The following is a 23,778-nucleotide window of genomic DNA, read 5'->3' as shown; positions in this document are numbered from 1 at the left end:
AAATCTGACGGATATGTTTTTTACACAGCACATGTGTGGTGTAAAATCAGCTGAGAAGCTCAGACAAAGGCAGAGCAAACACACCCCTGACTGCAGCCTGAGCTGCAACAATGAAAACCGAAAGGCAGACATTTCAGACACACACATACACATACATGCACACGCAGACAAGGAGGCAGTGGGAGAGGTTGCACTGCTGCTGCAACACCCCCCCCCCAGCACCCAGCTGCCTTGCTGAGCAACGCCAGCCTTCCCCTGAATTCAAGCCCCCGCCCCATACGCTGTGACAGGAGCCTGAATGTGTCTGCTCTTCTGGGATGCAGAAAAGCAACGGCTACACCACAAGGCCGGATAATCACAGCTCACAAATGGGCGTACATGCCCCCCCACCCTCCAACCCCATCCTGTGCTCTGCTCTCTCACTTTCTCTGCAGCATCAGCCTGCAACACAAGTGTGTCAGCCTGCAAAAAGGGAGGTGGCCGGGTGGGGTCTTTTCATTCTTTAAAGTAGGATTTTAGAAATAAAGAGCATGGGGGAATGCAAACTCACTTTTGTTCATTTATTTTATATAGACATATGGCAAACTGAATTAAATTGGCAAATGAGACCAGCATCCCTGATCAATATATCCTCCCACACAAGGATCAATAAGTGTAAACCAGAAAAATCTCCATCTGGTTTGAGCACATTATTCTGAAAATGATTAAAATGGAATTTAATTTGTTTCAAGGTAATCTTTTTAAACATGTTTTTATTGCAAAATAAAATATTTCTTATAGCAATATAAACCACCTAAGCAGCTGTCTAAAATTTCTAAAATATATGAAACTATGAAAACAGTTTAAAGACGTGCCCGTAAGAAAGAAAAGACAAAACAGGGAATTGTACCGGCCAGCCGCCTCAGCACAAGCCATGTTTCCCTTCAACAAAGAAGATGCAGGAGACCTTTAAGAAAACGCCTTATCTCCCTCTGCCTGCCTGTCACTATGGTAGCCAGTCATTTCGTTGTGCACATAAACTAATTATTTTCCTCCGATTGCTTCCCGCAATCACATCACATCAGGGCGAAGCTATTTTCTATTTTTTTCCAGTTCGAGCCCTAATGAAATCTTACGCACTGATTTGCAGCAGGGCACATCAAAGTTCCTGCAGCAACTGAAGCAGAAATAACTATTTTTTTTATTTATTGTTTTACTTACTGTAATCTTTGGGATGTTCTTTTTGCCTTGATAAGACATGTTCTGTCCGATTCCACGTTTTCTAAACAAAAACGAGCCTTACAAAACGGTGTTTCCCTCTCTTTGCGGATGCTGCAGCGGCCCTCTCGCCCGGATGGTAGCTTCAACGAATGGTCGCCCGTCTTGACAGTGCGCTGTTCAGTTAGTGCTTTGGCAAAACGCGTCTGTGCTCCGGTTAACAACGGCCCCTCCCTCTGGAGGCTCAGTTGGACATACAGCAGTTTCGCAATCATTCCACCGGAGGGCGCGCAAGAGCCGCCTGTTTGACATAACGCTCATAGCCAGAAAAAATCTCAGGATCACAGTTTTTGCCTGTTTTTTTATCACAAAGTGCAAGCAGGAATGTCTCCACCTTTAACCCGTAGCTTCTTTAAAAGTTATTCTGATGAGTTTAGATAAAATATCTATATTTAAGCATATCAATCTTAATTTGTTATTAACAAATGTAATGTGGCAGCTGTCACAGAGCCTTGCCAGCACACTCGCATACATGCTCGCCCCTCCCTCTCTGCTTGTCCCCACCCAGCCCTGTGTCTCTATTGTTTGAACCTCAAATGGACCCCTCGTTCATTCCCCTCCTCAGTACTAATGTAGCTAGAATGAGGTTCTGATGTTCATGTGAGAGCACGCACTTAAAAAATGTTTCAGAACACAAAATAGGTCATCCAATATCTCTTGTCTTTCGCAGCTGTCACAAACATGGACAGTGGCTTGGAAAAGTACTTATTCCCTTCAAACCATTTCATATTTTTTTTATGTTACCACCTTAAAATCCATGATTTTTATAAGGATTGCATAATTTGTGAAGCAAAAGGTTAAAAAAAAGAAATCTGGAAAGTGTTATTTTTATTTCGTCCCTTTTACTCTGCTACCTCTAAATTAAAGCCAGTGCAACCAATTGCCTTCAAAGTCCCCTAATTAACAAAACGACCAAATAGAGTATAATGAAGACAAAGGAACACCCTAGACAGCTCTGGGACAAAGTTACTGAGAAAGTTTAAGGGGACATATCATGCAAAATCCACTTTTTTATCCTTTAAACACATTTTGTTGTTTACTTGGAGTCTTTAGGAGTGCAGAAATGTTAAATTTAGTCTTTCCAGGTGCTGTGTTGACATCTTTATATTCTGTTTGGGTCATATTTTTCATTCCGTTCGGTTTTCTCTATTTTCTATTGCGTTTTTTAAACTATTATGTCACATTATTTGCTGAGGAACTGCTAAATAAGGTCATGTATGTCTGGCTGACCAGTACACATATCCGCCATTTTTTCTTTCTTGCTGCAATTTTGTAGTTAAGTATGTTGAAGATGCAAGTGAATAAGTCTAAATGTTCAGTTGTTGGGTGTATTAAACCACACAATTCATTACACTGTCATCCAGCATTAATACCTTTTTGGAGTCCCTGGTTAAATGTTCTTTATCATGGAAATGTTCCCTTCAGCATCTTCTGCTAGTATCAACAAGGATTTGCTGAAAGACGTGATCCGATTAAGGGGTCAGTTCCTGTCTATGGAAACAACGGATACAGCAACACACTAAACTGCAAAAAACTCTAAAATGACAACAAACTTTAATTTAGACATGAATTTATTGTGTGTTGATATGACATCCTGGCCGTTGTTTTGGTAGAAGTAGCAACGTGCCTTCTGCTTATGCTAGTGCTGTGTGCTCACTTTTAGCTCCTTAAGGACATAACCGTACTGCGTGATTTGAATAGTATTATTACATTATTGCAGTTTTACATTGTAAGCCTGGATGGACAAGTTTTCCGTTGTTGATATATTTTAATCAGTTTGGGAGTAAAACTGTCTGTGCTGCTAGATAATTGTACCTCTGTTATCAAACTACAGAAATGGCCGAAAGGGGTAGAGTGGAACGCTCTTTGACCTGGAGGGTAATGGGGAGTGAAGTGCCTCAAAAGTATTTGAAGAGGCCCCACCAGAACGAGTGGCTCTCAGATGCACCTCAGAACAGGGGTAAAAGAGGGGCTTGTGGAGCTACAATAATGAGTTCAGACCAAAGCATTGCAGTTTCACTTTATATAGACCACAAATAATTTAAGTGTGAAATGTGTAACTTTTTTAAAAATAATTTTTTATATATTTGTTAAAACTGTCATAATGTCCTGAAAGTAAAATATCAGACAGATAATCTGTGAAAAAAAATCAAGCTCCTCTGGCACTTCCCAGTAGTCCTACTGCCATTTGCAGAAATACATCGCTACCAGTCAGAAACAACCAATCAGAGCTGGGAGGAATGTTTTAGTGCTTCTCACACACCTCCCAGTGCATTCGAGCTCAAAATTGCTGGTGTGCTGCAGTTGTGCTAATGGCAGAGAAACTACCTAACATTATAGGAAAACTGCCAATTTCTTAAGTGGCACCTGCTGAAAAAACAAAGACAGGTAAACAGTAGGAGACCAATTATAAAAAAGAAGCTAAAAAGAAAGAATTTGACTGAGCCCAATATAAAATGAGGGTAAACATCAGAGCGTTCGCGGCAGGCAGTAAGGCAGTAAGCACAGTAGAGAGCCAGGGGTAGGGACCTGTAAGGTGTGCTTGTTCAGATTTTTCGGCTAAGTCCATGGTTTTCTCAAAACGCCTTATTGCAGCTTTAAAAGTGTGTTCAGGTTAGAAAACTATACATCACACTTCGGACATTTAACAGAGCCGTTTGAGTCATCATCAAAAAAGGTAAACAGTATGGCAGAACTGCAAATTGAGGACGGGTAATTCAGAAGAGTAGTTAGACGCTCATGGTAACTCTTGAGGAGCTGCAGAAACAGCTCAGGGGGAAGAATCTGTTTACATTACAAATATTTTTTTGAGAACCCTGAGCATCCTCTTTATGAGCCTGTTGTACAACAATAGTGTCTTCACTCAAAGGCTTTTTCATATCTGCTGTAAGACAGAACGCTACAGGAGATCCTCCCTGCCCACAGCCCTCCGCAGCTACAACGGCTATTTGAAGAAACCTGCATAATATGAGCTACTGTCAGGATGTGAGATTTTGGACTTTGTTTGTGGTTTGGTGTTTTGTTTTACTAGATGCTCTTGTTTGAAGTTTTGTATTCTTGTTCATCACTTTGTGTTCTGACAATTCTGATTTCCTTTTGCCTCCCTGTCTGTTCTCCTCTCATCATTAGTTTTCCTCTTTTAGTTGTTAATTACTCAGTTTCTGTTCCCTTTACATTCATTGTCCCTCTTAGCTCTGTTTCTTCTGTTTATCTTTATTCTCCAATTCCTCCTTTAACAAGTTAGCTTCAGTTACTGTTTACTTTTATTCTAGTCATCTTTTCTCCTGTTCTGCTTGGATCTGTGTTTCTCCTTATTGGTTAATCTGTTTCACCTGCTCCCTCTGCCTCCCAGCCTCCTTGTGTCACCTGTTCCCTGTTCCTCTGATTACCTGCCCTATTGTTTCTTGTCCACCTTTGTCTGTATTTAAGTTTGCCTTCGTCCTTTGTTCCACGCGGTGTCGTTATGTCTCTTTGGATTTTGTTCTTGCTGCGGATCCTGTTAAATTCTGTTTTGAAGATGCCTTGTAATCAGGATTATCCTGTCATCCAGAACCTCACCTGCATGTAAGTGGACTCACTTTAAATTAAAGGAGTTTTCAACCATCTCTCTGCTTTTCTCCGTGCTTGTCTGCCTTTGGGTCCACCCCAAAAATAGAGTTATGACAGTTACAACAACATTTGAATTCCTTTTGGGATTAATAAAGTATTTTTGAATTGAATTGAATTAGACCCCACACTCCCTATATTTGGCCTTAATGGAAGAAAACCAAGAAGACATTTTAGAAGAAAGCTGTAAGAATCCCATTTGACTTTGCCACCAATGACAAGTGGAAGATGGTGCTCTGTTTAAATAAGACCAAAATGAAACGTAATTTTTTTTTGGCTTACATGAAAATTGCTTTGAGGCAAACTAATATGAAGGTGTGGATAACATGTTGGGAATACATTTTTTCAGAAGCGACAGAGAAACTGGTCAGAGTTATTGGGAATGATGGAGGGATCGATAGACAGGGAAATCCTAAAGAATAAACCTGCTACAGTAGATACCATATAATAATTCTCAGGAAATGCCTAGAATTTGATGATGGTTAAGACTGAGGAAGAGGTTTAGCTTCCAGCAGGACAATAACCGTAAACATACAGCTAGAGCTGTTAGGATTAAAGAACATTTGTGTGTTAAAATGGTCCAGTGAAATTCTGGACCTCAATCACATAGAGAATTTGTGGCAAGTCATGAAGACTGTATTTTGCAGACTCTTTCAGTTCAATCCAATTGAACTTGTGCTATTTTACAAAGATTTTTGTCTCTAGGTGTCTCTTTTGTGTTTAGGGTGAACTGACAGACATAACAAAAAAGACTTTCTCCTGTAACAGCAGTGAAAAGTGGATCTCCAAAATCGACTCAAGGGGGGACTGAATACGTATCGTTTTCTTTCCAGTTCACAATTATGCATTATGTTGTGCTGGTATATTGCATAAATTCCAAATAAAAAACATTGAATTCAATTAAATTCAATTCAGTTTTATTTATATAGCGCCAATTCACAACACATGTTGTCTCAAGGCACTTCACAACAGTCAAGTACATACATTCCAATTAATCCTAACCATTGAACAGTGCAGTCGGAGTTAGCTTTTTATTCAAATTGGATAAAAAGTTTTTCTATCTAAGGAAACCCAGCAGATTGCATCTAGTCAGTGACTTGTAGCATTCACTCCTCCCGGATGAGCATGTAGAGACAGTGGACAGTCACTGGCGTTGACTTTGCAGCAATCCCTCATACTGAGCATCCATGTAGCGACAGTGGAGAGGAAAAACTCCCTTTTAACAGGAAGAAACCTCCAGCAGAACCAGGCTCAGTGTGAGCGGCCATCTGCCACGACCGACTGGGGGTGTGTGAGAACAGAGCAGAGACACAAAGGGAACAAAGAAGCACTGATCCAGGAGTACTTTCTATGGGAAGGAAAAGTAAATGTTAATGGATGTGGCTCCTTTAGTCATTTCATCTAGAAAGACGGAACAGATAAACTCTGAGCCAGTTTTCAAGGTTAGAGTCTGAAAGAGATCACATACAGTTTGTTACAGTTAAGCTCAGTCAATCACCATGTCTAGGAGAGAGAAAGGGTTAAACACTGAAAGACAGGGCCATGTGGATCATCGGTAGAGGGTGAGCATTAAGTTGTTGCCAGCAGAAGCTCGGACGATTCCCCTCTCCAGAAAAGTGTCACAGGTAGACACAGAGCCAGGCCAGGTGTAGCTTCTAGGAAGAGAATAGAGAGAATAAGGTTAAAAGCTGAAATAACAGCAAATAATGCAAAATTGGAGAGTAGTGTGAGAATGTAGCGAAGAGGGTGAAAGTGGTCATTATGTCCTCCAGCAGCCTAAGCCTATAGCAGCATAACTACACAGATAGTTTCAGTTCAGATTATTTAGTTAAACGCCGCTTATTTATAACAATGTCGTCTCAAGGAACCCCACAAAGAGTCCCACTGATGGTCATTGTTATACTAAAAACCACAAGGATTGGGATACCTCCCTCTGTCAGACTGATTATAACCATTGGAAAAGAGAAGGGGTCATACAGGTAGCAGAAATGGAGGGTGTATTTGCACCTCAACCATAAGTGAGCCGGTTTAGGCTAAACCTGACTCCCCCTTACTTCAAGTCTATGGTTGTAACATGACAACTTTTATGGGTATTGATTTTATCTGTTTTTATTGTTTGGGTTTTGTTGTTTAGTTTTGTTATTTTATTTGATGTTTTTTCTTATATTTATCCCTGATGTTTAGCACTTTGTTTCCACTGTGGCTTGTTTTGAAGCACTTTATAAATAAAGTTGATGATGATGATGATGATAATGAGGGAAAGTTAAAAAGATATGAACACTTTTTTAAAGCACTATAAAATGAGATTCACTAAGCATTTATTGTTACTTTTAAAAATAGTCATTGATTACTTGCCTCCTTATTTGGATCCAGGAAAACACATCACCTGTGTGCTGACGTGCTCTTTCATGGCAGTGAGGCAGGAAAGGCACTACCTCAGCATTCATACACCCTTGGGAATGCATCAGATATGCACTGTTCTATTTGCAGGCCCGCTACCTCTACAGACCACATTAAGCGGCCGACATTGACAGACAGACAGGAGGCAGGCAGATCAAGGATGCAGAAAAAAAAAGACTGCTGTGATGTTGAGTCTCCTCCAACAAAGTTCTAACCAAAGCATTCCCACATTATAAAAAACGCATGCACTTTGGAACCAAACAACAAAGTAAATTGCTTCATTCATTATTATAATGGAACTATAACTGACAGGGTTATACCCCTCTAACTTTCTCACATTTTGTCACATTACGACTAGCAACGTGAATGTATATATTTGGAGTTTATGCAATTGTTACAAAGGAGCCCATATTTGTGAAACGGAAGAAAAATGACATTTGATTAAGAAAAAAAACTGAAAGGTGTTGCAATGCATTTTATTCTGCATCCCTACTCGCAGCTGCAGGGATTTGAGTTTATATCTCTCTCACTCAAGCTCAGTCAGACTGGACAGAGAGTGTCTGTGAAAAACTGTTTATCTTCAAATCTCATCAAAGATTTGTAACTGGATGTACAGGTCCTTCTCAAAATATTAGCATATTGTGATAAGGTTCATTATTTTCCATAATGTAATGATGAAAATTTAACATTCATATATTTTAGATTCATTGCACACTAACTGAAATATTTCAGGTCTTTTATTGTCTTAATACGGATGATTTTGGCATACAGCTCATGAAAACCCAAAATTCCTATCTCACAAAATTAGCATATTTCATCCGACCAATAAAAGAAAAGTGTTTTTAATACAAAAAACGTCAACCTTCAAATAATCATGTACAGTTATGCACTCAATACTTGGTCGGGAATCCTTTGGCAGAAATGACTGCTTCATTGCGGCGTGGCATGGAGGCAATCAGCCTGTGGCACTGCTGAGGTCTTATGGAGGCCCAGGATGCTTCGATAGCGGCCTTTAGCTCATCCAGAGTGTTGGGTCTTGAGTCTCTCAACGTTCTCTTCACAATATCCCACAGATTCTCTATGGGGTTCAGGTCAGGAGAGTTGGCAGGCCAATTGAGCACAGTGATACCATGGTCAGTAAACCATTTACCAGTGGTTTTGGCACTGTGAGCAGGTGCCAGGTCGTGCTGAAAAATGAAATCTTCATCTCCATAAAGCTTTTCAGCAGATTGAAGCATGAAGTGCTCCAAAATCTCCTGATAGCTAGCTGCATTGACCCTGCCCTTGATAAAACACAGTGGACCAACACCAGCAGCTGACACGGCACCCCAAACCATCACTGACTGTGGGTACTTGACACTGGACTTCTGGCATTTTGGCATTTCCTTCTCCCCAGTCTTCCTCCAGACTCTGGCACCTTTATTTCCGAATGACATGCAGAATTTGCTTTCATCCGAAAAAAGTACTTTGGACCACTGAGCAACAGTCCAGTGCTGCTTCTCTGTAGCCCAGGTCATGTGCTTCTGCCGCTGTTTCTGGTTCAAAAGTGGCTTGACCTGGAGAATGCGGCACCTGTAGCCCATTTCCTGCACACGCCTGTGCACGGTGGCTCTGGATGTTTCTACTCCAGACTCAGTCCACTGCTTCCGCAGGTCCCCCAAGGTCTGGAATCGGCCCTTCTCCACAATCTTCCTCAGGGTCCGGTCACCTCTTCTCGTTGTGCAGCGTTTTCTGCCACACTTTTTCCTTCCCACAGACTTCCCACTGAGGTGCCTTGATACAGCACTCTGGGAACAGACTATTTGTTCAGAAATTTCTTTCTGTGTCTTACCCTCTTGCTTGAGGGTGTCAATAGTGGCCTTCTGGACAGCAGTCAGGTCGGCAGTCTTACCCATGATTGGGGTTTTGAGTGATGAACCAGGCTGGGAGTTTTAAAAGCCTCAGGAATCTGTTGCAGGTGTTTAGAGTTAACTCGTTGATTCATATGATTAGGTTCTTAGCTCGTTTAGAGACCCTTTTAATGATATGCTAATTTTGTGAGATAGGAATTTTGGGTTTTCATGAGCTGTATGCCACAATCATCCGTATTAAGACAATAAAAGACCTGAAATAGTTCAGTTAGTGTGCAATGAATCTAAAATATATGAATGTTAAATTTTCATCATTACATTATGGAAAATAATGAACTTTATCACAATATGTTAATATTTTGAGAAGGACCTGTATGTCTGGACTTTCCAGTCCCTGCAGTAGAATAGCAAACCCCAGCATGATACTGTCACCACGAAGTTTCACCATAGGGGTGGTGTGTTGTGGGTAATTCAGTATTTATTCAGTATTTATTTTTCTGCCACACATTGCATTTGCATGTAGGCCAAAAAGTTCCATTTAGGTCTCATATGGGCAGAGCACCTTCTTCAACAGGTTTGCAGTGACATAGTCTTTCTATGCGGGGGGGCAGGGGGTCAGAGTAAAGGGTGTAAATGTAAATGCAAAGGACACTTTTAAAATTTTTTTGTAAAACCAATTGAAAAAGTCTCATGTTCTTTGTGGTGAGTTATCACATCGCATCCCCACAAAAAGACATTTTGTGGTTTTGCGGTTGAAGCAGGACAAAATTCAAATTTTTTTGTAAGGCACAGTACATAATCAGATACAACCGCACTTTTTGTGTTGTATGTTTCTGACAAAAAAATCTAATCATACAAAATACTTTTGAGAGGACTTGCGCAAAAACAGAAATCTGCTTAACAATGCATTTTTAAGAACTGTTCCTTCACAAATTCTATAAATTCTTATGTGAGCCATGCTGTAAAAAAATTACATTCTCCACAATACTTGAAAGATGTTTTTGTATATTCTAAAAAACTAAATATGTCACTGCGTACTTTCTGACATGCATCCCAGTATAATATAAAAAGCAACAGGAATAAAGGTTTGAGCTCTGAACCAGTTACCCCCGGACATGAAGACGACCACTCCACTTAATTTACTCCACTGCAACAGCAGATTACACTCATTAGCTTTACCAGGCAGGAAGAAGCAAGAAAATATATAATTGTGGTTATAGTAATCAGCCATTATGGAAGCACAACAGCAACACAACCTAAAAGTGCATTTCAGCTAACACTTATCTCAATTATTCATTAACTTAATTAACAAAATATAAAACACAGCAAGAATCAACATTCTAAATAAATGTTTTAGAGGTGTTTTGATAAAATGTATTTGAATTTTGAACTTCAGACACATTATCACAGAAAGGCAGGATACACAATAGGGAAACAACTCTAGCAGACACTCATTGCAATTTTTTGCCAGATTTTATTCTCCGTTCCCAGAAAGGAAAAACCAACTTCAGATAAAACTAGATGCCAAAAACATCTGTTTGTGTGAGAGGGGGTAAAGCTGGAAGCATGCAAGTTTTGAGGGGACCAGGCCCGACTCACAGTCACAGTCCATCCAATATTTTTTGAGCTGAATCTGGACCTATTCAGATAGTGTGCACTTATTACCAACTTAATGACGGACACAAGGTGTGAACAGCCATCGAAAAATAGAGCGTGGGACACAATGTCATCTGCAAGATTTTTTTTCTTCTAAAAATTGTATTTGTAAATCCAGAAATTCAAACTAATGTAATTAATTAGCATTATAGTCTCAGATTGAGCAAAACAATTAATGTCAAAAAAGCAAAAAAGAAACACCTGGATATACAGTACACACCAAACGTTTGGACACACCTTCTCATTCAAAGAGTTGTCTTTATTTTCATGACTATGAATATTGTAGCTTCACACTGAAGGTATCAAAACTATGAATTAACACATGTGGAATTATATACTGAACAAAAAAGTGTGAAACAACTGAAAATATGTCTTATATTCTAGGTTCTTCAAAGAAGCCACCTTTTGCTTTGATTTCTGCTCTGCACACTCTTGGCATTATGTTGATGAGCTTCAAGAGGTAGTCACCTGAAATCACTTCACATCACAGGTGTGCCCTGTCAGGTTTAATAAGTGGGATTTCAAGCCTCATAAATGGGGTTGGGACCATCAGTTGTGTTGTGCAGGAGGTGGATACAGTACACAGCTGATAGTCCTACTGAATAGACTGTTAAAATTTGTATTATGGCAAGAAAAAAGCAGCTAAGTAAAGAAAAATGAGTGGCCATCATTAGTTTAAAAAATGAAGGTCAGTCAGTCCGAACAATTGGGAAAACATTGAAAGTGTCCCCAAGTGCAGTCGCAAAAATCATCAAGCACTACAAAGAAACTGGCTCACATGAGGACCGCCCCAGGAAAGGAAGACCAAGGGCCACCTCTGCTGCGGACGATATGTTCATCCGAGTCACCAGCCTCAGAAATCGCAGGTTGATAGCAGCTCAGATTAGAGAACAGATCAATGCCACACAGGGTTCTAGCAGCAGATACATCTCTAGAACAACTGCTAAGAGGAGACTGTGTGTATCAGGCCTTCATGGTGAAATTGCTGCTAGAAAACCACTGCTGAGGACAGGCAACAAGCAGAAGAGACTTGTTTGGGCTAAAGAACACAAGGAATGGACATTAGACCAGTGGAAATCTGTGCTTTGGTCTGATGAGTCCAAGTTTGAGATCTTTGGTTCCAACCACAGTGTCTTTGTGCGGCGCAGAAGAGGTGAACGGATGGACTCTACATGCCTGGTTCCCACCGTGAAGCATGGAGGAGCAGGTGTGATGGCGTGGGGATGCTTTGCTGGTGACACTGTTGGGGATTTATTCATAATTGAAGGCATACTGAACCAGCATGGCTACCACAGCATCTTGCAGCGGCATACTATTCCATCCGGTTTGCGTTTAGTTGGACCATCGTTTATTTTTCAACAGGACAATGACCCCAAACACACCTCCAGGCTGTGTAAGGGCTATTTGACCAAGAAGGAGAGTGATGGGGTGCTGCGCCAGATGACCTGGCCTCCACAGTCACCGTACCTGAACCCAATCGAGATGGTTTGGGGTGAGCTGGACCGCAGAGTGAAGGCAAAAGGGCCAACAAGTGCTAAGCATCTCTGGGAACTCCTTCAAGACTGTTGGAAAACCATTTCAGGTGACTATCTCCTGAAGCTCATCAACAGAATGCCAAGAGTGTGCGGAGCAGTAATCAAAGCAAAAGGTGGCTACTTTGAAGAACCTAGAATATAAGACATATTTTCAGTTGTTTCACACTTTTTTGTTCTGTATATAATTCCACATGTGTTAATTCATAGTTTTGATGCCATCAGTGTGAAGCTACAATATTCATAGTCATGAAAATAAAGAAAACTCTTTGAATGAGAAGGTGTGTCCAAACCTTTGGTCTGTACTGTGTAAGTATGAAATAAATAATGCAAAGCTTTGTCATCCAAAAATATTTTGCTTTGGCTATGACTAATTAATAAGTGACATAGGCAACCATTAACAAAATTAGTAATATTGATCAAAGTTACCAAGTCAGGGCACCACCTGATTATCAGAAATTAATAGCCTAACAGCTCTCAGTTTCTGTCATTTATTGTTTTATGAATACCTGCCTGGTGAGGTGTGGTATTATAAAACAACAGATGAAGTGAATTTGCACGCTGACATTCTCAAACAAAAAGCCCTACACATAGAGAATAAACACAAACAACTTATCTTCAGAACACAAGAATTTATTAACAAAATAATTGCAGATTAACATACTTTAGTCATCCAACTTTGTAATAAAGCTACTAACATTCAACTAAACCACTAAGTAAAAAAAATGAAGAAAACTAATAAAATACAGAAAAAAATATTCAAACAAATACAACTGAAACCAATAAATCAATGCAGTGAAAAAAACAGTTCAGTGTGAATGTGTATATTTAAGAAGCAAGGTTTGTTTTGTTAATTTGGGATTGGGAAAGAAAAAATTTGCTTTAAACCTAATTAAGAACATACAGGGGTTCGACAATGAAACTGAAACACCTGTCATTTTAGTGTGGGAGGTTTCTTGGCTAAATTGGACCAGCCTGGTAGCCAGTATTCATTGATTGCACATTGCACCAGTAAGAGCAGAGTGTGAAGGTTCAATTAACAGGGTAAGAACACAGTTTTGCTCAAAATATTGAAATGCACACAACATTATGGGTGGCATACCAGAGTTCAAAAGAGGACAAATTGTTGGTGCACGTCTTGCTGGCGCATCTGTGACCAAGACAGCAAGTCTTTGTGATGTATCAAGAGCCATGGTATCCAGGGTAATGTCAGCATGCCCAAATCACGGCAGAATTAAATGTGCACCTCAACTCTCCTGTTTCCACCAGAACTGTCCGTCGGGAGCTCCACAGGGTCAATATACACGGCCGGGCTGCTATAGCCAAACCTTTGGTCACTCATGCCAATGCCAAACGTCGGTTTCAATGGTGCAAGGAGCGCAAATCTTGGGCTGTGGACAATGTAGAACATGTTTTGTTCTCTGATGAGTCCACCTTTACTGTTTTCCTCACATCCGGGAGAGTTACGGAGTGGAGAAGACCCAAAGAAGCGTACTACCCAGACTGTTGCATGCCCAGAGTGAAGCATGGGGGTGGATCAGTGATGGTTTGGGCTGCCATATCATGGCATTCCCTTGGCCCAATACTTGTGCTAGATGGGCGCATCACTGCCAAGGACTACCGAACCATTCTTGAGGACCATGTGCATCCAGTGGTTCAAACATTGTATCCTGAAGGCGGTGCCCTGTATCAGGATGACAATGCACCAATACACACAGCAAGACTGGTGAAAGATTGGTTTGATGAACATGAAAGTGAAGTTGAACATCTCCCATGACCTGCACAGTCACCAGATCTAAATATTATTGACCCACTTTGAGGTGTTTTGGAGGAGCGAGTCAGGAAACATTTTCCTCCACCAGTATCACGTAGTGACCTGGCCACTATCCTGCAAGAAGAATGGCTTAAAATCCCTCTGACCACTGTGCAGGACTTGTATATGTCATTTCCAAGACGAATTGACGCTGTATTGGCCGCAAAAGGAGGCCCTACACCATACTAATAAATTATTACTAAAACCAGGTGTTTCAGTTTCATTGTCCAACCCCTGTAGTTGCTAAGTGTTAAAACAACCAGTTCACAATGCAAAGCAGAATAAAATATAATTTTACTTACAAAATAATATTTTTAAAAAAACTTCCCAAATTAGAAATTAATAACCGTTTAGACAGTAGACTGTTAATGCAGTGTCAACTAGCCATCACAGTTACTGTTAGTGATGAAGTTATGGAATACCAAGGAGGCGGATTAAAGATGGTGAACCAACAGACTAACGAGATGGTGCTTTTTAGCAACCCCTTTAAGTCCCACATGTACCTTTTAAGTAGTATTAATACAAATAGTAATGTGTGTATGAGGGCTGTCAGCGTGCCACAGCAGAATGCAGCGCGAGGAGAATGAGTTTTGTAGTAAACATAGCAGTACTAGTGGTGGCTACCATCTTAGCATTAGCAGAGCTTTATGTTTAGGGATAACGGAGACAGAATTTTGCATGTTTCTAAGGATTTTGCAAACATATTTTATGCAGGGGATGGGAAAACACAGATACAATGGAGCAAACTCACATTACTAGACCATCAGTGTTTAAACCCTTCATTGAAATAGTTTGTCGTAATTTTAAAATACAAACCAAAACAAACAAACAAAAATATAGTAGCATCAAGGCTTAGTGGCCTGTTAGCACTTAAGCAGTTAAGCACCACAAACAAAGCAAAACAGAATGAAAATAAACATTGTTTAAATTATTTCATCCTAAGAAAAATGTTCTATGCCCAGACACAACCTTGTGTTCTGATGAACAGGAGGATGTCCACTAGGACCAGTGAGTTGCATGGGTCTCAGCTTGGGTCAGCATCTGGTCAAACTAGCAAACACAGGCAGCACGTGTAGCTGCAGTTTCAATGTCTTCTTCTTCAGGCAGTGAGTTATATGCACTTTGTCAAGGTTATTAGGGACACACTCTCTTCTTGGAGAAACTATGGCCCAGATTCTTTTCTGTAGAAGCTCAGACAGAATGGTTAAGGTGGCTAGTCTTATTTTCAGTCAGGTTTTGGTCACTGAATACACGTACCGCAGACTGTACTTTATTTTGGATCCAGGGTTTCGTCAAAGATGCAGTCTTTTACTCGGCCAGCAAAATCAAGAAATTCACACACGTGTCCTCCCTGGAGAGTGAGAGACACGCAAAGAAAAATAAATGGTGTTGCACCCAGAGTTTTGTTGCTCTATGACATCTATGATGCCTTCTTCCTGGGAGCTGTACATGAAAATAGGTTAAGGCTGGGCATTCTGGGATTCAGGGTTTTTGCCAGTCTCTTTTGTTCTCTGTGCAGCTCAATCCTTTTTCATCCTGCCATGGCTGGGCCCAACAGCTTTATTAACATGAACAAAACATTTCAAATTTGCAACGTTAAAATAAAAAACATTCAGCAATTTCTAAAAGAAAATGGTGTAATGTTGCAAAGAGAATCAATATTTATGAATAAAATACTTTCCAACTAAGATTAAGGTGCTAATGATAAATTTCTAATTTACTTTTGGCAGTTTTTTTATGCAATCCAGTCTAAACAATATAGGTTTGTCTGTTAAGGTAGAAATAAAAACATTGTTACAATTAAGGCAACATAAAAAGTCGTTTCTGAAATCCATTGACAACCTCACATAAAAAAGTTCCAAACTATAAACATGAGTAGTGCAAAAAGCAAAGTCAACCCTATCTAAATCAAATTTTGATTTGAGAAATATAGTTGTGGGATGAATTCTATAAGGTATTTTAAATCCCATATTTACCATTTCAGCAGAAAAGAAACAGATTCTCTCCGAATTCCGAGAATATCTTCTGCTAGCACCACCAACTGATATATTCATTCACTCTTTAAACTGTTGCCTTCATGAGAGTTTCCATGAGAGTTTAATCATAATACAAAAATCTGATTAAACGAGTCTTTTATTGTGACCACAGATCCTTCAAAACCTGTCAATACTATGAAAGTTATGTAAATCTTTAGTTCAAGTGAAATTAGACATTTTGGACAACTTAATGCTCCCAACCTTAGGGGAACAGTTTGGGGATGTCCAACATCAATGTCTGACCTCACAAATGTGCTCCTGGGAGGACAGTCAAAGAGTCCCAAAAACACTTTTCTAAACCTTTAGGAAGGTTTTTGCAGAATAGTTGAAGCTGTTATTACTGCACAAAGTTGGCGGACTTTATATGAAACCCCATGGGTTGAGAATGGGCTGTCACTTGAGTTTAAGTGTGTGAAGGTGGACATGCAAATATTTTGGGCAGTAGCCTGTATCTACATGCTGCTGTCCTGCCATTCTGCCATCACTTGTACCTTGTCATGAATGTCCGCTTTACTAATGCATTAGACATGTGATCGGACAAAAAATACTGGATTGTGATCGTTTTCAATTTCATTAATGGTCTCTAACTTCTCAAAGCCAAGTTATGGGTTCTTTCTGAGTGTGCGTGTATGTGTTTGCATGAGCCTATGAGAAGGAGAGAGAGAAAGACAGAGTGAAACATCAGTTTCTGAGCCAACAGTGAGCTCATCCTGAAATGGGAAGAAATAAGTTTCTCACCCGTAGCAAGTAAATAATGTAGACTGTAAATACGTAAAGTACCTACTAAGGAACACCTATAAGCCATTTGTTTTTATGCCCTCTTTTTTTCAATGTTTTTTTATTTGAAAGGACCAGTGCTTTTAGATTTCTGATGCAAATACAAAGCAGGTACAAATACATTTTAAACTGCATTGTCTTCTTATTTAAAAGTAGTGAAGGCAGGTGTTTATCTCTCAAGACCATTTATGCTAGAACATCTGCCTACAAATATTTTGTAAACCTTTATTCTCCAATTGTGAGACTTTTCCGTTGTATAATTGCTCTTTGTGAGTTACCTTGTCTCTGCAAAAACTCATTATCTTTACAATTCCTTTTGGATCTGAACCAGTTTTGTGTTTTATGCAACAAAGAGTCAATTTAAAAGAAGTTCTGTGCTAAACTAGTTGTTTGTTAATAATGGTTCATCTCTTGATTTAGATTTGTTTTGTTTCAATGGTTCAGGTGTGACTATATAGCAAAATCAAAAAGTCAGTCATTTTCTACCGCTTATTCCATAGTGGGTCACGGGGGAGCTGGTGCCTATCTCCAGCAGTCTATGGGCGAGAGGCAGGGTACACCCTGGACAGGTCGCCAGTCCATCGCAGGGCAACACACAAACAACCACGCACACACTCATTCACACACCTAAGGGAAATTTAGAGTCACCAATTAACCTAACAGGCATATCTTTGGACTGTGGGAGGAAGCCGGAGTACCCGGTGAGAACCCACGCATGCACAGGGAGAACATGCAAACTCCATGCAGAAAGACCACAGGCTGGGAATTGAACCCAGGACATTCTTGCTGCAAGGCAACAGTGCTACCAACTGCGCCACCGTGCAGCCCAAAATCAAAAAGTAATTAACTAAATTAATAGACATTATTTTGATAATTAACTACAAATATAAACAAACCCATTTATAAATGGATAAAAGGGCTGAAAAGAAATAGCAGATAATTTAAAAAATACAGTAAAAGACAGTAGACAGTAGTAAAGTAGATAAAAGTAAATTAAGCAGTGATGTAAAAAACATTTGTAGCAAAATTTAAAGAAGTTGGAGGGGGTGCCCCAATGTTGCATAACCAAGTAGCAGTATAGAGAGTATAAAAATGGACACTAAATGATGCAGGGCTCCAGGAAATGCTTTGGTAACACTTGCTTTAGAAATTCACGCTTGTGAGGATAGTCTCTCAGTCTTATGAAAAACAGTTCATGATCTACCTGTCTTTCTATCTCTATCTTCTATCTATGGTGCTGAAGCTTTAAGACTTCTTTTTTTTGGGGGGGGGGGGGGGGGGTTTCCCACACATTAAACATCTGAGCCATAGTTTATGAGTACAAATTTCAAAACATGCAAAAAAATTCTAACCCCTTGACCGTATGCAAACATATAACCCAGTTCTCTGAATAAAGTCCGAAGCATAATAGGAAAAATTGCTGTTGCTTAATTTAAAATAAATCACTCATTTAGTGGTATGTGGCGTCATATATCCTGGTGATTTCACATAATAGTATAGGCTGTTAACCAATAAATGTTTAATGTACATAGACTACTCATGGCATGAATCCAACCTCCTTCAGATGAACTGTAGACTCTCAAAATGCAGATGAAATGTTTTAATTTTTTAGATATTTAGACTTTGTCTATTTGTCCTAACATCACAAAATGAATACCTTTTGTGTAATTTTAATACAATATTTTCCCATCATTATAGCAGATTGGGCCTGTTACCAAAAACTACAACCAAAATTAAAATTTTGGCATAGGTTTTGGATATTTATATGTGCTGACCAAAGTTTCAGTCGCCTTACCTTTTCATCCTTCAAGTTCTGCAACGCTTCATTTTCTCGGCTGCTGCGGATTTCCACTTGCTGAGAGTCGTTCCCTTCCTGGCTCTTCCCCGCCGGGCTTTCAGCACCTGCTGGGCTCTCATTCCCTTTCCCCCCCTGGCCAGCCTCTCGTTTAAAGGTCCTCGATGTGTGGGAACCCCTCTGTCCCACGCTGAGAGCGTCGAAATCAATAGTTTTACTGTCAAACGCGTCCTCGACGCTGCAAAACAAGCCGCCGCGTTTTTGCCGGGTGACCTGATCGGCCGTTCCAGGACGTGCGAGATAAATCGGCAGCTCCTCCTCCGCTTTCACCCGGTTTCCCCTGGACTCTGCCATTGCTGGAGTTCCTGTCTGAGGAGGAGGAGGAGGACGGGAAAACTAGTGCTGAAGTGATGCGTGGATGAGCTTCAATGAGGACGTAAGAGTGGAGGAACAGACAGGAGTAAGGTATAGAGGTGGCGCTATGAGAGAACCAGATAAGACTTTAAACTTTAATATATCGCCCTAGACTCGGTTTTTGAGAGTTTGTGTTCAATTATAATCACCTTAGCTACAGTAGCTGTAGCATTGTAGCTTTTTTGTGTTGTTGTGGGTGAGATGGCATTCTGCCCAGGGCAGCATGGCTAAGGGGTGTCACCAGGGGAGGCAAAAAGTCATTCAACATGCTCAGTCTTTCACTATGGTGTAAGCCTTCTAAGAAAATTTACCTGTGCGCCACCACTGACACATGCTGCTAAAGTTGCAATCTGACTTGCAGGGTATAGTTTTGACTAAATAAAAGGGCTATTTCAGAGGGTTGTTTTTTTTTAATGACTCTTTAGAATGGCAATATCTAAAATGAATACATCTACAGGGAAAGGAGATTCATCAAAACACAATTTGTGATTTATTAAACCTTTGTTCTAGTTGTGAAAACATGAAAAGGGCATTTCTTATATGTATTTTGCATTAGAACCACCTTAGAGTGAGACAAGTGTGAAATAAATACGTTATAACTAAATATCAGGTCAATCGTTGTTAGTTAATTTATTTGTTTGCTTATTTATGTATTGCAAAACTGGCTTTGTTGATGCTGTGTATGTGTGTTGAGCTGGCAGAAGAATTTGTAAAGTCAGTGTTTTTTTTTTCATTGTAAAATGTAATTAAATTTTTATTAACAAAGAGACTGTAGTATAGGCTGCATTCAAAAACGTTTTAGCTGGCGTCAAATTAGGGGCCAATAATATTGTGGCACACCAAATGGCACAGCAACCAAAATACACCGACCAAAAGACCACCCCTGCAGCTTTGCAGGAGTGGTCCCTGCCAATTGGTCCTCTTGGTGAGGTTGCTGGATTAGAGCAAAGATTTCTGCAGCAACATATAAAATATAACTACAGTGTAAAACGTTTGTACAACTCATTGCTGTCCTTTCAGCACCTCCTAAGCTTGCACCAGCGATGAACATAACTCAAAGTATGATAAAAGTGATGATTCTCCTAAAGTAAGTGTGACCCTCCAGTGATGACTCCCCTGGGCTGATTACTGATGCCAGCACAATGTGACAAGATTGCGTCAGCAACATGGGAGACAAGCAGATCTTTGACTGAGACACCGCAGAGGCAAGGAGTCTGACTGGTTACACAGTAAGCAAAAAAAGGAATTATGCAACAAACCGGGTTACAAAATAGGAACATTTAATGCTTTTTCTGAAAATTTAACTTTGTTTTTTGTTTGATGTTCTTATAAACAGAATAAAAGAGTTAGGATACGATCAACATTTTTTGCACATTTAATAAAATAACAGACTTAAATTTATCTTACTTACAGAATGTTTTTGCTTTTATCATTTTCTGACCATTAGCCCTTTCAGAAAGGGACAAGATTACATTTATTTATTGAAACCTGAGGCCCATTTAGGATTTGCACCTGTTGAGAATGACAAGTAAAATAAAATATTGCAAGAACAGACCTTTAAATTATTATATAAAAGTGAAAATGGGATCTGTATTGTGTGCCTGTGCTTATTTAGGTACCCAGTTTGCCTGTGTAAGTTACTGAACCTATAAGGTAAAGGACTTCAACAGGTCTTCAAATGGATTTTTCTTGGTTTAACAAATATATGTGAATAACAATTGTCACCCATAGTGTTAAGTAACACATCCTCAGGACCCATCTAAGAGGATATCTATCTACAATGAAAAGCCAAGATCCTGTTCTTCAGAGCAGTGTCCCTTTTCCAGTGTGCTATTAGCCCTTGGAGAGTAAATAGATAGTGCTCACACACTTACATGTTGTCACCATCCAGCTCAGCTGCCTCTGAAAGAATTAAATATGATGTGAAAGAAAAATCCCAGGGCTCGAAGGTCATACAAAGGGAGGGTTTCCCAAGGCACAGTTTGTTTTCCTGCAGTTAGGGCAGACCTGTCAACTGGGAGGCAGAGTAAAGCAGCCAACAATTACTTTTTTTTTTTTTGGAGATGTCATGACATAGACAATTGTTTATTTCATTTTTGTAGGACACTGTCAAAGTAAATAAATTTTCTTAAACAGCTGTGCAGTTTTTGACAAACAAACCCTGTGACACAAAGCTGTGCTTACTGCATTGAAAAGGTCCTTAACCAGATTTTGCTCTGACCTAATGAGGCCTTTGAATCACAGATTGTCTCAGTGTAACAAAGCAGGATACTATCTCCATCTTCATATTAAAGTGGATACAAGGTGGGCCAGCTCGTAAAACTGAAGTCCCATAAACAAAAGCTCACATGTTCCACTGGGTTAAGTGCATGCTCATTCAGGCACAAAAGATTGATGGGGGATAGGACAGAATTTGGCAAATTCATGCCCACTGGTCTTCATGGATTTGGCACGAGAAGCCTCACAGCGGCTGAGACTTTAAAAAAGGAGGTAAGTAGGCCACCCTTCCACAGACAAGTTGATGGAATTTCATTCAAATGGAAGGCAGGAATGAAGGAAGTCTGACAAGCAGCAAGTAGGCTTGAATCACTGAATGGGTGATAAAACATAAGGATAATAAACAGCTAGTATCAAAGACTATGAAAGACAGATTTGAGCTCACATTGCAAATTGCAGGTTTTAAAAAGATCTTAATTTTCTTGTTGGCCCAAAAGACAGTTAATAACGTAATAACTATTCTTTGGTAATGGAAGGTGATATTTTAAACCTAAAGCTTTTATGCCATGTTAAATATAAAATGATTTATACTGATAAAGCAGTAAAAGTCACTAAGAAAAATAAAACAAAGTCCAGTGTTTTCTGATAACAATTTCTGTTGTTTATAGTTTCTTAAGAAACAGTGCCTAATTTTAATGGATGTAAGTTAGTGACATTAAAGACTCAGAAGTGAAAGAAAAATATTAAAGAGATATCTGAGAAAAACAAAGGGTGGACGTCTGCAAAGAGTCACAAGAACATATATCTTCAGCACGGAAGTGGATAAATCATGCTGTGGGCTTGTTTAACATACCCTAGGCATAGGGGACTAATGTGTAGTAGAACAAAGTTGTAGACTAAAAGACCATGCATGTTGTATGCATATTATTAACAGGACAATATCAATCCTAAACATTTTAGTTATTTAGATACATATTTATTACTCAAGAAATGCTTACATATTCATTCGCTGACCACTTTATTAGGTACACCTGTTCAATTGCTTGTTAACGCAAACCGTAAACGGCCAGTCGCATGGCAGACACTCAATGAATTTAGGCATCTAAAAGTGGTGAAAACAATCAGCTGAAGTTCAAACAGAGGATCTGAACAGACAAAAAAGGGAATTTAGGTGACATTGAACATGGCATGATTGTTGGTGCCTGAAAGGTTGTTCTGAGTGTTTCAGAAACTACTAAAATTCTAAGATTTTTTGCCACACCATCTCTCGGCTATACAGAGAACGGGTCAATAAAGAGAAAAATATCCAGTCAGCGGCAGTAGTGGGTAGATGATATAGCTCTTTGCTGTCTGAGGTCAGAGGAGAATGGGCCAACTAGCCACTTGTTTCAACCAAGTTTTGCAGAATGCTATCTCAGAATGCACAACATGTCAAACATTGCAAACTGGCAACAGTAACAAAAAAACCACACTATGTGCCACTATTGTCAGGTTGTAACCGGAAACTGAAGCTATAAACTGAACAGTAACAGATGGGAAAAACACTGTCTGGTCCAATCAATCTCCATTTCATCTGCAACATTCAGTTGAAAGCAATGATCTGTCCTGCCATAATCAACATTTCACTCCAGTGGTGATGCAATTGTGGTTCTGGTGTGATAGTGTAGGGGATATTTTCTTGGCACACTTTAAGCTCCTTTGTATCAACTGAGCATAATTTTGTTTTGAGCTCTGATTCTTCCCTTTATGACCATTTGATGGCAGGATAATACTCCATTTCACAAAGCTCATATCTTCTGAAACTGGTTTCTTGGGCACGGCAATGAGTTCACTATACTTCAATAGTCTCCAAGGTCACCAGGTCTTAATCCAGAGCAACATTGGGATGTGGTGGAAGAGGAGATCATGAAATGGACAGCAGACAAATCTGCAGCACCTGTGTCACGCAATCATTTCAATAGGGATGAAAATCTCAAAAGATTATTTTCCAACACCCTGCTGAACATATGCAAAGAAGAATGAAAGATGTTCTGAAGGCAAAAGGTGGTCCAACATTTTACTAGCAAGGTGCACATATTAAATGGTGTGAGTTTATGTTGGCTGCTCACCTTGAAAAATTGTGTTTTTTAATTTTGTTTTGCTCAGCTTAAAAAAACATTGCTTCATGTTTGCTAGAAGTTGCATTTTTTATTTCGTGGCTGTTCAAATAGTCTTAACTCTGTTTGTGGATTCTTTGCCTTCAGTATAAAAGAAGAGCTTTCCAGTGAGTTCCCAGTATGGGAGCTGCATCCGGCGGCTGAACACAGTGGATTGGGCAGCTGCGTCCGCCGAGATTGTTTGGCTGCTGACCAGCTGCCATTTAAATGAAGTTAACTAACTTCCCAGGATGTACATGATGTAATTTCAGTCTGAACCCATGTTCACA

The 23,778-nt window shown here is 39.8% G+C and overlaps 1 protein-coding gene across 1 annotated transcript in view; it reads right to left on the bottom strand.

Moving 5' to 3' along the window:
- The window catches only part of dpysl3 (dihydropyrimidinase like 3), a 44,148-nt gene extending 42,759 nt beyond the window's left edge, over positions 1 to 1,389 (bottom strand). Inside the window, exon 1 of the mRNA XM_047378969.1 lies at positions 1,201 to 1,389. Coding sequence (XP_047234925.1) covers positions 1,201 to 1,239 — 39 coding nt within the window. The 5' untranslated portion in view covers positions 1,240 to 1,389. The remainder of the gene's footprint in view (positions 1 to 1,200) is intronic.
- Between the last annotated feature and the right edge of the window lie 22,389 nt (positions 1,390 to 23,778).

Source organism: Girardinichthys multiradiatus, chromosome 11 (genome assembly GCF_021462225.1).
Source record: "Girardinichthys multiradiatus isolate DD_20200921_A chromosome 11, DD_fGirMul_XY1, whole genome shotgun sequence".
Classification (NCBI taxonomy): Eukaryota; Metazoa; Chordata; class Actinopteri; order Cyprinodontiformes; family Goodeidae; genus Girardinichthys; species Girardinichthys multiradiatus.
This window is presented reverse-complemented; position numbering and strand designations above follow the sequence as displayed.